Consider the following 14,925-nt stretch of genomic DNA (forward strand, 5'->3'; position numbering starts at 1 on the left):
CTTATGAGATGACCCACATTCATTAAATGTTGTGCGTCGCTTAATGAATTTGACACCTTACACTTTATGAAGACTGTCATAGGGAGAGTGTGTGCTACCTCATTCTTGATTACTCGGTCACATACTTCCCGGTTCTTTCAGGACAGCCAGAAGTATATTTTCCCCAGTGAACAGAATTGAATTGAAATGGCAAAATCTAATAATCATGTGCAAAGGTCTATGTGAAGGAAGTTGAAAAGATCAGCAGTTATGTTGCTTATTGCAGTTGATGCATTCTAAGTTATCAGCTATGTATAGAGGTGTTACTTATTATTGTCATTGTGCCTCTGATAATAATGAGACGCCTGAAAAGTCTCCCTGAAAGAACAGGAAATGTGAGATTAAAATAGTTCCAGTGGACTGTGTGAAAATTGAAAGATTACCATATTTATATAAAACAGAATTGAAGAACTATTGTCCATTATTACTATTGTTATTTTAGGCCACACCGACAGTATTACTGCAGTTGCAGAAGCGCACACTGACCTACGAGCAATGACAGCTTCCAGGGACGGCACTCTGAAGGTTTGGGACCTAGTTGTGGGGAAGCCTGTATTCACCCTTCAGGGCATCGGAAAAGACATTGACTCCATCACTGTGTGTAGGCAGAACAGAATAGTCGCTGTCACTCAGGAGCACAGTTTCCAGATATGGGACCTCTCATGTCGTAAAATGATTTATGCCACTGATGACTGTTTGGATGCCCCTATCCTGACATCTGCTATGGATGGACAGCTTCTCCTGGCATTTTTTGATGGCAGCCATTTAGTTAAGGTGAGGCCTATTATTCTTTTTTACACAAGATGTAATAATGATTTATGGTTTTTTTGTACTTTGTTATTTTGATTGAACATTATATTTGTAATTTTATGTATTCCAGATATTCGACTTGGCTGAATCCTGTAAGCTTGTCTGTCAGGTCGCCATTCCTGTAGATGAAACACCAGTTCATAAAAACCACTCAATTCTGGTTTCTAGGAATTCATTTAAAGAGTACATTGTATTTGCCTACAGGTAGGCAGAAGATCATACGTTGTATGTACAGTAGCTACACATCAGGGCACATTTCTAAGGGTAAAGCCCAATTACAAAAGTTATGATTACAGCTGAAAAATGAAAGACTGCAGCCATGACATTACCCCCCTTTTGGAAGGGCTGCACCAGCATCATTGAGACGCAACGAAGCGTGGAAGTTGAGTGCCCTTAATGTCTATGGCCTTTATTAGGGTAAGAACGCACTTTGCGTTTCCACCTGCATTTCAGTGCTTTTTAGGTCCGTTTAGAGAAGCACTTTTTTCATGCCAAAAGGCATGCGTTTTGATTTCACAGCAAAGTCTATGGAAAATGGGGATTTCTAGACCGCACTTTGCGTTTCTAAACGCTGCGTTTAATTTGCATATTTTGTGGCAAAATCTCTACGTTCAAAGAAGCAGCATGTCAATTGTTTTTGCTATTTTGGGTGCGTTTTGCTAACATTGAAGTCAATGAGAAATGGCAAAAACCAAGATTTCAGCAAATTGCTGTGTTTTACCTGCTTTTTATGTGCAGAAAAGATGCGTTTTGGACTAACAAAACGCATGCTTTTTGGACATTAAAATAATAATTTCATATGTCCCTTTACACACACACATAGTCCTACAATTACATTTACAAAAAAATATAATTTATTGCTATTTTTGCAATAAATAGTATATTACCGCTATAATTTTAATCTATATTTATATTTTCTTTATTATTTCTTAAAATCTATTTGTTTTCTATTTTTTTCTCTTTTTTCATTGTGTTTGACGTATTAAACTTTATTCAGCAGTGTCTTGATGTTCAAAACGCATCTGTCAAAACGCAGGTGAAAAAGCATGTAAAAAGTGCTGAAAATGCATCTAAAACGCGGTAAATACGCATGCGTTTTCAGCGCTAAATTTCTGAAATAGGCAGCTTTGGTCAAATCAATTAAGCCCAAAACGTGCTTTTAGAACTGCAAGTAGGTGAACGCATAGTGCGTTCTTAGCCTTAACCACAAGTGCTGCTCTTGAAGCACTGACTCCAGCAGCAGCCCACTCCTTGTGAATCTCCCCAAAATTTTTAATGGCCTTTTCTTAACAATCCTTTCAACGCTGCGGTTATCCTAGTTCCTTGTGCACCCTTTTCTACCACACTTTTTCCTTCAACTCAACTTTCCATTAATATGCTGATCAAAAAGGTCCATGGAGCCTCTGTTAGGAGTCTCAACACAGAAACCAGCCAGATACCCTTCCGGGAAGGGCCCAGCCAAGGGGTGACTCTTTTTAGGAGATCACCATAACCACCATATTAAGTGGCCCTTTTAGTCAATATCCAACTTTTTGACAAGTTTAAAAAGATATGACAAGGGAAATACCAAGGCCAGGTATCCATCCACAGACAGCCGTTTCGGGGTATTGCCCCTCATCAGTGTGGAGTAGGATTCTGGCCGGGTGGGAGCAATGCCTAGTAGACCAACAAAACAAAACAATCACTGATCTCGGGGAGACCAGCCAGAGAAAACACTGCCGGCAGCCAGCGAGGGCGCTCAAGACAGTGAAATCCTAGGTACATTGCCCCCTGGGAAATATGCAAAATCAAAAAGGTCCATGGAGCCTCTGTTAGGAGCCTCAACACAGAAACCAGCCAGATATCCCTCCGGGAAGGGCCCAGCCAAGGGGTGACTCTTTTTAGGAGATCACCATAACCACCATATTAGTGGCCCTTTTAGTCAATATCCAACTTTTTGACAAGTTTAAAAAGATATGACAAGGGAAATACCAAGGCCAGGTATCCATCCACAGACAGCCGTTTCGGGGTATTGCCCCTCATCAGTGTGGAGTAGGATTCTGGCCGGGTGGGAGCAATGCCTAGTAGACCAACAAAACAAAACAATCACTGATCTCGGGGAGACCAGCCAGAGAAAACACTGCCGGCAGCCAGCGAGGGCGCTCAAGACAGTGAAATCCTAGGTACATTGCCCCTTGTTGGTCTACTAGGCATTGCTCCCACCCGGCCAGAATCCTACTCCCCACTGATGAGGGGTAATACCCCGAAACGGCTGTCTGTGGATGGATACCTGGCCTTGGTATTTCCCTTGTCATATCTTTTTAAACTTGTCAAAAAGTTGGATATTGACTAAAAGGGCCACTTAACCCCTTCAGCCCCCAGCCTGTTTTCACCTTAAAGACCCGGCCATTTTTTGCAATTTTGACTAGTGTCACTTTGACAGGTTATAACTCTGGAACACTTCAACGGATCCTGGCGATTCTGACATTGTTTTTTCGTGACATATTGTACTTCATGTCAGTGGTAAATTTAGGCCGATATGTTTTGCGTTTATTTGTGAAAATTTCGGAAATTTGGCGAAAATTTTGAAAATTTTGCAATTTTCAAAATTTGAAATTTTATGCCCATAAATCTGAGAGATATGTCACACAAAATAGTTACTAAATAACATTTCCCACTTGTCTGCTTTACACCAGCACTTGTCTGCTTTACACTTTCAAAATTGAAAAAAAAAAAAAAAATTCCGTTAGGAAGTTAGAAGGGTTCAAAGTTCATCAGCAATTTCTCATTTTTCCAACAAAATTTACACAAAAAATTTTTTTAGGTACCACATCACATTTGGAGTGATTTGAGAAACCTAGGCGACAGAAAATACCCAAAAGAGACCCCATTCTAAAATCTGCACCCCTCACTCTGCTGAAAACCACATCCAAGAAGTTTATTAACCCTTTAGGAGCTTCACAGCAACCAAAGCAATGTAGAAGAAAAAAATGAAAATTTTACTTTTTTAACACAAAAATGTTACTTTAGCCATAAAAATTAGTATTTTCACAAGGGTATCAGGACAAAATGAATCATAAAATGTATCGTACATTTTCTCCTGAGTACGCAGATACCCCATATGTGGTGGAAATCAAATGTTTGGGCACACGGCAGGACTCGGAAGGCAAGGAGCGCCATTTGAATTTTTGAGTGCAAAATTAGCTGCACTCATTAGCGGACGCCATGTCGCGTTTGAAGACTCCCTGAGGTGCCTAAATAATGGAGCTCCCCCATAAGTGACCCTATTTTGGAAACTAGAGCCCTCAAATATTTTTTCTAGATGTTTGATGTGCACTTTGAACCCCTGGGGGCTTCACGGAAGTTTATAACGTTGAGCCGTGAAAAGAAAAATTTTTTTTTTTACCACAAAACTGTTGCTTCAACCAGGTAACTTTTTTTATCACAAGGGTATCAGGAAAAAATGCACCATAAAATGTATTGTGCATTTTCTCCTGAGTACGCAGATACCTCATATGTGGTGGAAATAAAATGTTTGGACACACAGCAGGACTCGGAAGGCAAGGAGCGCCATTTCACAGCAAAATTGGTTGGAATTATTAGCGGACGCCATGTTGCGTTTGGAGACCCCCCTGAAGTGCCTAAACAATGGAGCTCCCCCACAATTGACCCCATTTTGGAAACTAGACCCCTCATGGAATTTATCTAGCTGTTTAGTGAGCACTTTGAACCCCTGGAGGTTTCACAAACGTTTGTAATGTTCAGCCGTGAAAATAATTTATTCTTTTTTTTACCACAAAATTGTTTTTTCAAACAGGTAGCTTTTTTTTCACAAGGGTATCAGGAAAAAATGCACCATAAAATGTATTGTGCAATTTCTCCTGAGTACACAGGTACCTCATATGTGGTGGAAATCAATTGTTTGGGCGTACGGCGGGGCTCAGAAGAGAAGGAGCGCCATTTCACAGTAAAATTGATTGGAATTATTAGCAGACGCCATGTTGCATTTGGAGACCCCCTGAGGTGCCTAAACAATGGAGCTCCCCCACATGTGATCCCATTTTGGAAACTAGACCCCCCCCCCATACAAAAAAAATAGTTTGTCGAAATAAAAAATACAGACATCAGTAAAAAAAAAAAAAAATGAATAAAAAAAAAAATAAATATGAGCGCCTGCCACTAAGACCAGTGCCAAACGTGAGAGCAATGCACGAGTCTCGCATCGCATCATCCACTGCAGTCTGGAAGCGAGCAACTGCACTGACTAATGCGATGCGAGAGGGCGGGGCGGCAGATGAGAAAGGGCGCAGCGGATGGAAGATGGGAAAGGGCGCAGCGGGTGGAGGAGCAGCAGAGGATGGGAAAGGGCGCAGCGGATGGATGATGGGAAAGGGCGCAGCGGATGGATGATGGGAAATGGCGCAACGGATGGAGGAGCGGCAGAGGATGGGAAAGGGCGCAGCGGATGGATGATGGGAAAGGGCGCAGCGGATGGAGGAGCGGCGGAGGATGGGAGGGGAGGGAGGTGAGATGGGGATACCTACCTTACAGGATGGATCTAGGCAGCAGGATCACAGCAGACAGAAGAGGCAGCAGATGAAGGAGGCAACAGATTGAGGAGGGTGAGAGGGGGCAGTAGATGAAGAGGATGGGAGAGAGCAGGCAGCAGATCGGGGAGGGGGACAGAGTCTGATGGGAGAGAGAGATGGCACATGGAGGAGGGGGGGGCCCGGGGGGAGGGTGGCCCCCAGAACATGGAGGGGGGAGGGTGGCTTGCAGCACATGTTCTGCAAGCCACCCTCCCCCCACATGTGCTGCAAGCCACCCTCCTCCCACATGTGGGGGGAGGGTTGCTTGCAGCACATGGAGGGATAGGAGGTGTAGTGGCGATGGAGAAGGGGCAGCCGATGAAGGAGGCAGCGGCCGCCGATGGGGAACAGTTGGGGCCGATTCGGGGGCAGCAGTGGCTGAAAAAGGTGGGTGCGACGGCGGCGGGGACAGTGGCGAGCGTGGCGGTGGGGACAGTGGCGAGCGTGGCAGCAGGGACAGCGGTGGATCGGGAGCAGCGGCGGGGACAGTGGCAAGCGTGGCGGGGACAGTGGCGGCGGGGACAGCGGAGGATCGGGAGCGGCGGCGGGGACAGTGGTGAGCGTGGACAGTGGCGAGCGTGGTGGCGGGGACAGTGGCGAGCGTGGCGGCGGTGGATCGGGAGCAGCGGCGGGGACAGCGGTGGATCGGGAGCAGCGGTGGGGACAGTGGCGAGCGTGGCGGCGGGGACAGCGGTGGATCGGGAGCAGCGGCGGGGACAGTGGCGGCGGGGACAGCGGTGGATCGGGAGCAGCGGCGGGGACAGTGGCGAGCGTGGCGGTGGGGACAGCGGTGGATCGGGAGCAGCGGCGGGGACAGTGGCGAGCGTGGCGGCGGGGACAGCGGTGGATCGGGAGCAGCGGCGGGGCGATCGGAGACAGCGGCGGGGCTGGCGGTGGCGATCGGAGCCGCGGCGGGGCTGGCGGTGGCGGGCGGGGTGATCGGAGACAGCGGCGGGGCTGGTGGTGGCGATCGGACCCGCGGGGGGGCTGGCGGTGGCGGGTGCGGGTGGCGGGCGCTGCGGGCGGGGCGATCGGAAACAGCGGCGGTGGTGGGCGGGGCGATCGGAGACAGCGGGCGGGGCGATCGGAGACAGCGGTGGCGGGCGGGGCGATCGGAGACAGCGGCGGGGCTGGCAGGGCGATTGGGGACAGGGGCGGGCGGCGGGGGGCAGCAACCGATGGGCACCGCTCTCCTCGGCTTCCATGGACGGTCACAGGCCCCAGATGCACATTGATTGGAGAAATCGGTCACAAGACCGGTCTCTCCAATCAGAGCTGGGGGCGGGTGAAACACCGATCACCCAGCTCCAGCCAATGGCCAGTGCTACAGCAGCACTGATCAGGGCTGGATTTAAATGTTCCAGCCATTTTCAATGGCTGGAACATTACAGTGACTGTAATTGGCTGAGCGGCGTTTGTCAGCCAATCACAGCCTCTGTAGGTTCGGGGAGGAGGCACCACCCCTCCTGAGGTCAGGCAGAGGTCCCCTCCTTCCCGAATCTACCGTTTAATCAAAGAAATTGGACTCCCCGGGGCTCCGGGACCGCGATTTCGCCATGACGTACTGGGTACGTCATGGGTCGTTTAGCACCATGTCACCGTGATGTACCCAGTACGTCAAAGGTCGTTAAGGGGTTAATATGGTGGTTATGGTGATCTCCTAAAAAGAGTCACCCCTTGCCTGGGCCCTTCCCGGAGGGATATCTGGCTGGTTTCTGTGTTGAGACTCCTAACAGAGGCTCCATGGACCTTTTTGATTTGCATATTTCCCAGGGGGCAATGTACCTAGGATTTCCCTGTCTTGAGCACCCTCGCTGGCTGCCGGCAGTGTTTTCTCTGGCTGGTCTCCCCGAGATCAGTGATTGTTTCATTAATATGCTGAGAAACAGCACTCTGGGTACAGCCAGCTTCTTTAGCAATGACCTTTTGCGGCTTACCCTCCTTGTGGAAAGTGTTAATGACTGCCTTCTGGACATCTGTCAAGTCAGCAATTTTCCCCATGATTGTGTAGCCTACTGAACCATACTAAGGGACCATCTTAAATGCTTAGGCAGCCTTTGCAGGTGTTTTGTGAAAATTATTAGAATTTTCTGAGACAATGATTTTTGGGTTTTCATTGGCTGTAAGCCATAATCAACATTAACAGAAATAAACACTTGAAATAGATCACTCTGTGTGTAATGATTCTATATAATATATGTGTTTATTTTTTTTGTATTGAATTACTGAAATTAACTTTTTGAGGATATTCTAATTTATTGAGCTGCACTTGTACCAAGCATGTTATATCATTTTATTTGTTTAGGTTTCCTATGGTGATCCAATTCTTTATATAAGGGTTCGGCTATATGGGGTCACGGGGGACATAACTTTTGCAATTTCCGAAATTAGCTTAATTCCTACTTATTTTACCTCCTGTCAATCCATGCTTATGCCTGATATTTACAAATAACTACGTGTTAGGCCTCTTTCCCACGTTCATGAAAAACCACGCACGTTTTTCACGGACGTATCAGAGGTGCGTTTGCCCTCCGTGAGCCGTGTTTATTGCCTATGTGTGTTCTCCGTGTGTTATCCGTGATAACACATGGAGAACGGGAACTTTCTACTCACCTGTCCCTGGCGTCGCTGTCCGTGGTGCTGATCTTCGGTCTCCGATCCTGCCAACTGCCCGCTGCTGCTGCTTCCTGCCACAGTGAAGTGAATATTCAATTAGCATAATGAGCGGCGGTCGACAGCAAGTGACAGCAGCGGCAGAGACAGGAGGGCAGGAGAAGGTGAGCAATGTTTTATTTTTTTTTCTCGCAGACACATGTCTTTTCTCTGGTGCGTGTCACACAGAACACATCCGTTTGGTCCGTTTGTGTTACGTGTGACTCGTTTGCGTTCCGTGTGACACCTGTGATACCGGAGAGAAAACAGATATGTTGCCGTAAGAAACACACGGACACACGTATGTACGAAACGGACACACGTTCCGTGCGTAAATACATACGTGTGTCCAACTCCATTTGAAAACATAGGTCTACGTGGGTACGTGTCTCCGGTACGTGAGAAAACGCACCAGACACGTACCGGAGGCACATACGTGTGAAAGAGGCTTTAGGGTCAGTACCAATTATACAAATAATGCACATCAATATAGTGGTTGATCACTGCTTGGTTATTTTCTATAAATTGTATTGATCTCACCAATAAAAAAAAAAAAACCCCGCAAAAAAACAAACAAAAAACAGACAATCCAAAACACTACACTCTGAGTAAAAAAAAAAAGACTTTATAACATGGTGTTGTAGTCAATCGTAATCCATATAGCCTGGTCCATGTGAAGAAGCAATGTGGGAAGATGAGCCTCTGCACAAATGGGGCAAACACATGTACCCTGTACAGCTGCAACTGGGCAAGCAATACCACTAGGGTAAATAGACTGCCCTTCAGATTACATTAACGGGACTATGCTTAGAATTTTACAGCGCCCATAATTACTCATGTATATGACTAGTATCCCATTTTCAACAAATTAGCAGTTAGAATTAGAGCCTATATGTGGTCCTATTGTCTGGGATTGCCAACCTCCACCATTTTCTGGACAATGTAGTGTAAATTATGGGAAAAAATCTAAAAAAAAAAAAAAATGAAAAAGAAATTAAGTATTATGTCTGCAGCTAAGAATACTAATAGAAAGCCATGTGTAGCATTTAGTAAAATGATGGAAATTACAGTCACCTGTACTCCCCACAGTAAGAAAAAACAGGCATGCACTTATGCTTTGTTCCCACAATGAGATTTGGTCAATTTTGGTGAGTTTTTGATGTTGCAGAATGTTTTGCACCTATTAGGTAAATGAGGTTACTTAAGTTTTTCATTCAGTTTTTGTGCTGCATTTTTATTGCATTTCTGACTGCGTTTTTTTTTATCTTTTTTTGGTATGTGATAGCTTAACTAAATAAAGCTGATTTGTTTTTGATACTTTCTGGTATTTTCTTTGACAAAACTTTGCTGATACAGTCACGTAGTTTAAACACACTAAAACCTGTGTTTTTTACCTGTGGACTTTCCACATTTAATGCAAGTCTATGGGGAAAATCTCAAAAGAAAACTCAGCGTAACCACAAGAGAAGTTGGCATGTTGCAGATTTGAAGCACACACCGCAGGTCACAATACGCAGAGTAATAAAAAAGCCCAGTGGGTGTGAGATTTCTATAAATCCCATCCACTGTGCTGGAACTGTAAAGATATGCAGAGTTAAAAACTCACCAAAAACTCATGGTGGGCACACGGCTTTAGGGTCACTGACCAAGAGCACCCGATTTTTTTTTTTTACCATTCAACTGTGGATATCTCTATATGACCTGGGCAATAACCAGTAAATAAATTGTGACCAGAAAAGCCTAAATCTGTTCTATTCTTTTGTTAAATGCTAAGAGGATCACGAGCAGAGGAATGTGCAGCAGAGGAATGATCTTTTGTTTCCTCTCTGTGACAGGAGTGGGAAGGAAGCCATGGTGCTGAATGCCAGACGAGGAGCCGTCGTTGCCAAACTTAACGCACAAGATCCAGTGGCTTCAGTTCAAGGTGTGGCTGTAACCAAGGAATATTTCCTATTGATTTGCAGGTATGTAATGGATAAAGCCGTACATGACACATGTTACCTGCTGCTTCACTGTTCTGTGTTAAAGGGAACCTGTCAGGTCCAATATGCACCCAGAACCATGAGCAGTTCATATAACGGTGACCTGGGGGCACAGGAGAGTGGTCGCCAGGGTAGGTACACCCGAGTACCACTGGGACAAGAGCACCGACGTGGCACAGGGCCCTAAGTCAGGTGTCAGCTTCACGCGGTCTGGCAATTACCTGCACAGTGAGGGGACCTTCACGGACCTCACTGACCCACAGCTGCAGCTGAAAGCTCCAGAGTGCAAAGCAGGTAACTGAATCCAGGCCTGGCATTACAGGAGATTCCTCCGGTAGCCTGTCCGACGCTTGGAGCGCCCGTTCTGAGTAAGTAGGGAGCCGTCGTTACACGGGTCGCTGGTGGCTGGTGGCTGATCTCTGATTGCTGTAGAGATCTGCCTGATTGACAGCTCACCAGCGACCACGTATCGACGTTCCAGCGATCCCTACCAGGTCGGATCGTTGGTCGGATCGCTGGTGCGTCGATACGTGTAACGGCACCCTTAGGGGGACATCTATCAAATAAGATCATTTAACCTTTTCCTATCCTGATTCCCCCTGGGGGGACATTCCAAAAATTCCGTTACGCTCCTTTGTCGAGCCACTGCCTTGTTTATCATTCACATGTGAATATATTGATTTCCTGTTGATTTATTTTACAAAATTCATTCATATTACAAAATTCTGTTTTGGCGTTTTTTTCATAATTATAATAGGATTTCAATTGGCAGAACAGGAAATTTTATTGGATAGGAAAAGGTTTTAAAGAGCATGAAACATCAGCACGGATTTCTGTCTATAAAGTAAATGAGTAAATGTCACTGTAATATAGTATGCGCTCTAAACACGATAATGCTCTCTGTATTGTAGGTATCCGTCACCAAAATTACATGACATGGTTCACATTGAGCTGTTCAGCGTGCACTCATTTGCCTATATTCGCACAGTGAAGGGTTGCAGCAATGACTTCATTACTAACTTTGCTGTGAATAGCCAGGGATCACACGTGGTTGCATTTTCTCGGCTCCCAAACACCAATACAACCGAGATCGTCATTTGGAATCTAGAAACAGAAGACCATAAACACATGGTAAAATTTTCATCAGTACCGATGGGAGGTAAGCCCAATTGTGCTGACAATACGTAAGATTCCTGATTTTTTTTTCTATATGTTATTTTAGTTTTTTTGTCTATAATGTATATTGCTTTGCACTTCGTGTATTGATAAATTCATTTACATGTCAGCACTGTAGTCTAGAATCAAATCCCACCAAGGTCAACATCTGCAAGGATGTCCTCCCCGAGTTTGTGAGTTTCTTACACATTTTCCATTTTCCGCCCACACTCCAAAGAGATACTGATAAGGAATTTAGATTGTGAGCCCAGATGGGGACAGAGATGATTTCTCTAAAGCACTGTGTGAATATAGCAATAAGAGGCTAAAATTTAACTTTTAATTCTAAAATATTAAAAGCCCAAGAGGGGTACATGTAACCATGAAACTCTCCAGTGCTCTGGGATCTCAGATAATAACTTATCGTAGCACAGGGAGTCAATAATGTATAACAAACATAACAAAAAAACACAAAATACATAAATGATAAATTGAGTAGATTATATCCACCCGTGGGACAGTGGTCCGCCTACTAGGGAAGAAAAAAATAATCAGAAAAACTCAATATACCTAAATCAAGAGCTAGATGTTGGTCCTCAGTGGAAAGACCAACACAAATGCTATTGCTCAATATGCAAATAAATGGGAACAATCTCACCCATGTTCAGTGGTCTAGGGCAGCTCAGGATCTCCTCCGTGTGGGTCCTCTTTATGTCATCAGGTTGTCACTGACCCTACATAAACCTAGGAGATTAATTTAGCCTGTTGCCCAAACTTCTGTCCTGACAAGGACAGACCACAGCTGGCCCTCTCTATATACCCCTACACCGATCCTAGCCACGTCCCGACGCGTTTCATCATATAAGACTCATCAGGGGACTCCGGTGTTTAGATAGAGGCCAGAGGTCCTAAGCCCTCGCTCCCAGAATAACATAAGGGAACCAGAGCCTCAGTGATAGAGGGTATATAAATGGTAACAGTCCAATAGGGATTATAGACCAATTAAGAGACTCACCAGTGGTGATTCAGTTACGCAGGTGGATCCATATCTAATATGATACATATTAATGTCCAATGATGACGCCGCCTCCTGCACCAACCTCGTGTACACTTGGAACGCAAACAGCGTCCACGCTAAGATCCCATAGAGCACTTCCGGTCTCGCGACGATAAGCCGGAAGTGCGTCATATCGAGAGCGGGACCATCGTTACAAGCTAGTGCGCACGCTCCAAGCCACAGGCACAGGGCGGCGTTCAATTCGCCTATCGGAAATGAGGTGACGCGATCAGGAGGTGGTGGGAGTGGCAGGTACGTCATACAGACATCAAACCACCCACCGCCCATCCAGTGAGATCACGGATCATGATGACACGCCCTACACTCCCAGTGCCCAGAATGCACGTAGGGGAACAGACCCCGGTCCACTACACATCTCATGCACCGGATCGAATCCCAGTCTCACATTGCAAACAATAAAAGGCACAAAAACACCATCGTCAGGATGGGGGCACCATGCAAATCGCAGTGCCCATACCCCAATAACAATAACAGAACCCGACAGATGGGAAGTACCACATTAGCACATAAAGGAGGGGATCATGGGGCAGGATCACATTGCTGGATGCACCTATCCGAAAATCACCACATATCTTAGTATGAGTCGTCCTAATAAACTTATTCAGTGTATTCGGCTTTCATCACACATAAAATTATAGTCATGTTACCCAGGTGTTACAAATGTGTACAAATCCAGGGTTCCACATATATAGAGGGATTAATCACTGTATTCACTGTCCCTCCAAGACTATACAGGTTACATTTACTTCAAAAGATTGGTCAAGGTTATCATTGGCTGGTAATTCTCCTAATGTCTAGATAAAGCTGGCAAATTGAAGCTCTTCATTTAGGCCCCCCGGAGACGAGGTGCCTAATCTAAATATCCATTTCGTTTCCTGTTGGAGAACCCGCCTGTCCCAGTCGCCACCCCGCTTTGGTCTGGGGACGACATCAATACCCACAAAACGGATAGCCGTAGGATTGCCACCATGTTTAGCCCAAATGTGTCTGGCTAGTGGTTTGTCCCTCTTGTGTTCGATGTCGCCAAGGTGGTCTCCAATTCTTCGCCTAAATTCGCGGATCGTTTTCCCCACATACTCTAAGCCACAGTTACAGGTAGCTTTGTAAATCACTCCTTGAGTGCGACAATTTATGAAATGACGTATTTCAAAGTTCCTGTCCAGCACCATACTTCTGAACGTTTTCCCAACTTCCAGGTAGGGGCATGCTATGCATTTAGAGCATCTAAAGCAGCCTTTCACCTCCCTGGACAGCCAATTAGTCTCCTGGTGTCGTTCAAAGTGGCTATGCACCAGCCTGTCACCAAGGGATCTCCCTTTTTTGTAGGTGATCAGTGGTCGTTCAGGCAAGGAGGGGCCCACATCTCTATCCATTAAAAGAATAGGCCAATGGTTCTCCAGTATTTTACGGATTTCAGTTGCTCCGTTATTGAAAGTTGTGATGAAGCGAGAGAAACCATTCTGCTCCAATGGCTTCTCCCGGTCCATCAACAATTCCATTCTGGGGGTGTTTTTTGCTTCATTATAGGCTCTCTTGAGAATTTCCCCAGGGTAGCCCCTCTCTTTAAAACGATCACGGAGCTCCCTTGATTGGCTTTCAAAAACCCTTTTATCCGAACAGTTCCTCCGTAAACGGAGGAACTGTCCTTTAGGGATCCCCTTCCTCATGTGGAAGGGATGACAGCTCTCCCACATGAGGAGAGAGTTGGTGGCTGTGGGTTTACGGTAGGTTGAGGTGGAGATCTCACCATTCCCACTTTTCTGGATAAGAATGTCCAGGAAGGGGAGATTGTCTTCCCCAATGACATGTGTAAAGGTGAGCCCAATATCATTTTGATTAAGGCCCGCTACATAGTTAGACAGTTCAATCCTCGAACCTGTCCATACAATCAGTATGTCATCTATGTAGCGGGCCCATATCTCAAAGTTAGATGTAAATTCTTCCATCCCTTCCACAAAAATCCGCGTCTCCTCCCACCAACCCAGGAACAAATTGGCGTAAGAGGGAGCACATGGGCTCCCCATAGCCGTGCCCCTGAGTTGGTGGTAGATCCGCCCATCGAAGGTGAAGATATTTCTCGTCAAACAAAACTCCAAAAGTTTCAGAACGAATCTGTTGTGTTCCCTAAACTGACAACCCCGCGTATTCAGAAAGTAATCCACCGCCTCGAGTCCCTTCGTATGGGGAATAGAGGAGTAGAGAGCTTCAACGTCCACACTTCCAAGAAGAGTGCCCTCACTAACTGATATCCCATCTAATTTCCTCAATAGGTCTGGTGTGTCTTTCACAAAAGAGGGTAGGGCTGCAACAAATGGCTTAAGAATTCTATCCAAGTATGTTCCACAGTTTTGGGTCAGGTTGTTGATCCCAGAAACTATTGGCCTACCCTTCAAAGGGCAAAGGCCCTTATGAACCTTTGGTAGGCAATAGAAGGTCGCCATTGTTGGTTCTTTTGGGAGAAGGAACTCATACTCAGTTTTACTGATTACTTCAGACAAGAGGCCCTCATCCAGGATACCTTTAAGTTCACTCAAGTATTGTTTTGTTGGATTTGCAAGGAGTCTTTCATATCCAGTCCTGTCATTCAGGATCTTAATACACATTTCCGCATACTGGTCAATGTCCATGACAACCACATTGC

At 45.7% G+C, this 14,925-nt stretch overlaps 1 protein-coding gene across 1 annotated transcript in view; it reads left to right on the plus strand.

Annotated features, from left to right (window-relative positions):
- Positions 1-14,925, plus strand: part of LOC142309097 (uncharacterized) — a 234,679-nt gene that overhangs the window by 163,453 nt on the left and 56,301 nt on the right. The window contains exons 20-23 of the mRNA XM_075347157.1: positions 482-813; positions 920-1,053; positions 9,905-10,033; positions 10,963-11,210. Of these exons, the coding sequence (XP_075203272.1) occupies positions 482-813; positions 920-1,053; positions 9,905-10,033; positions 10,963-11,210 (843 nt within the window). The remainder of the gene's footprint in view (positions 1-481; positions 814-919; positions 1,054-9,904; positions 10,034-10,962; positions 11,211-14,925) is intronic.

Source organism: Anomaloglossus baeobatrachus, chromosome 1 (genome assembly GCF_048569485.1).
Source record: "Anomaloglossus baeobatrachus isolate aAnoBae1 chromosome 1, aAnoBae1.hap1, whole genome shotgun sequence".
Taxonomy (NCBI): Eukaryota; Metazoa; Chordata; class Amphibia; order Anura; family Aromobatidae; genus Anomaloglossus; species Anomaloglossus baeobatrachus.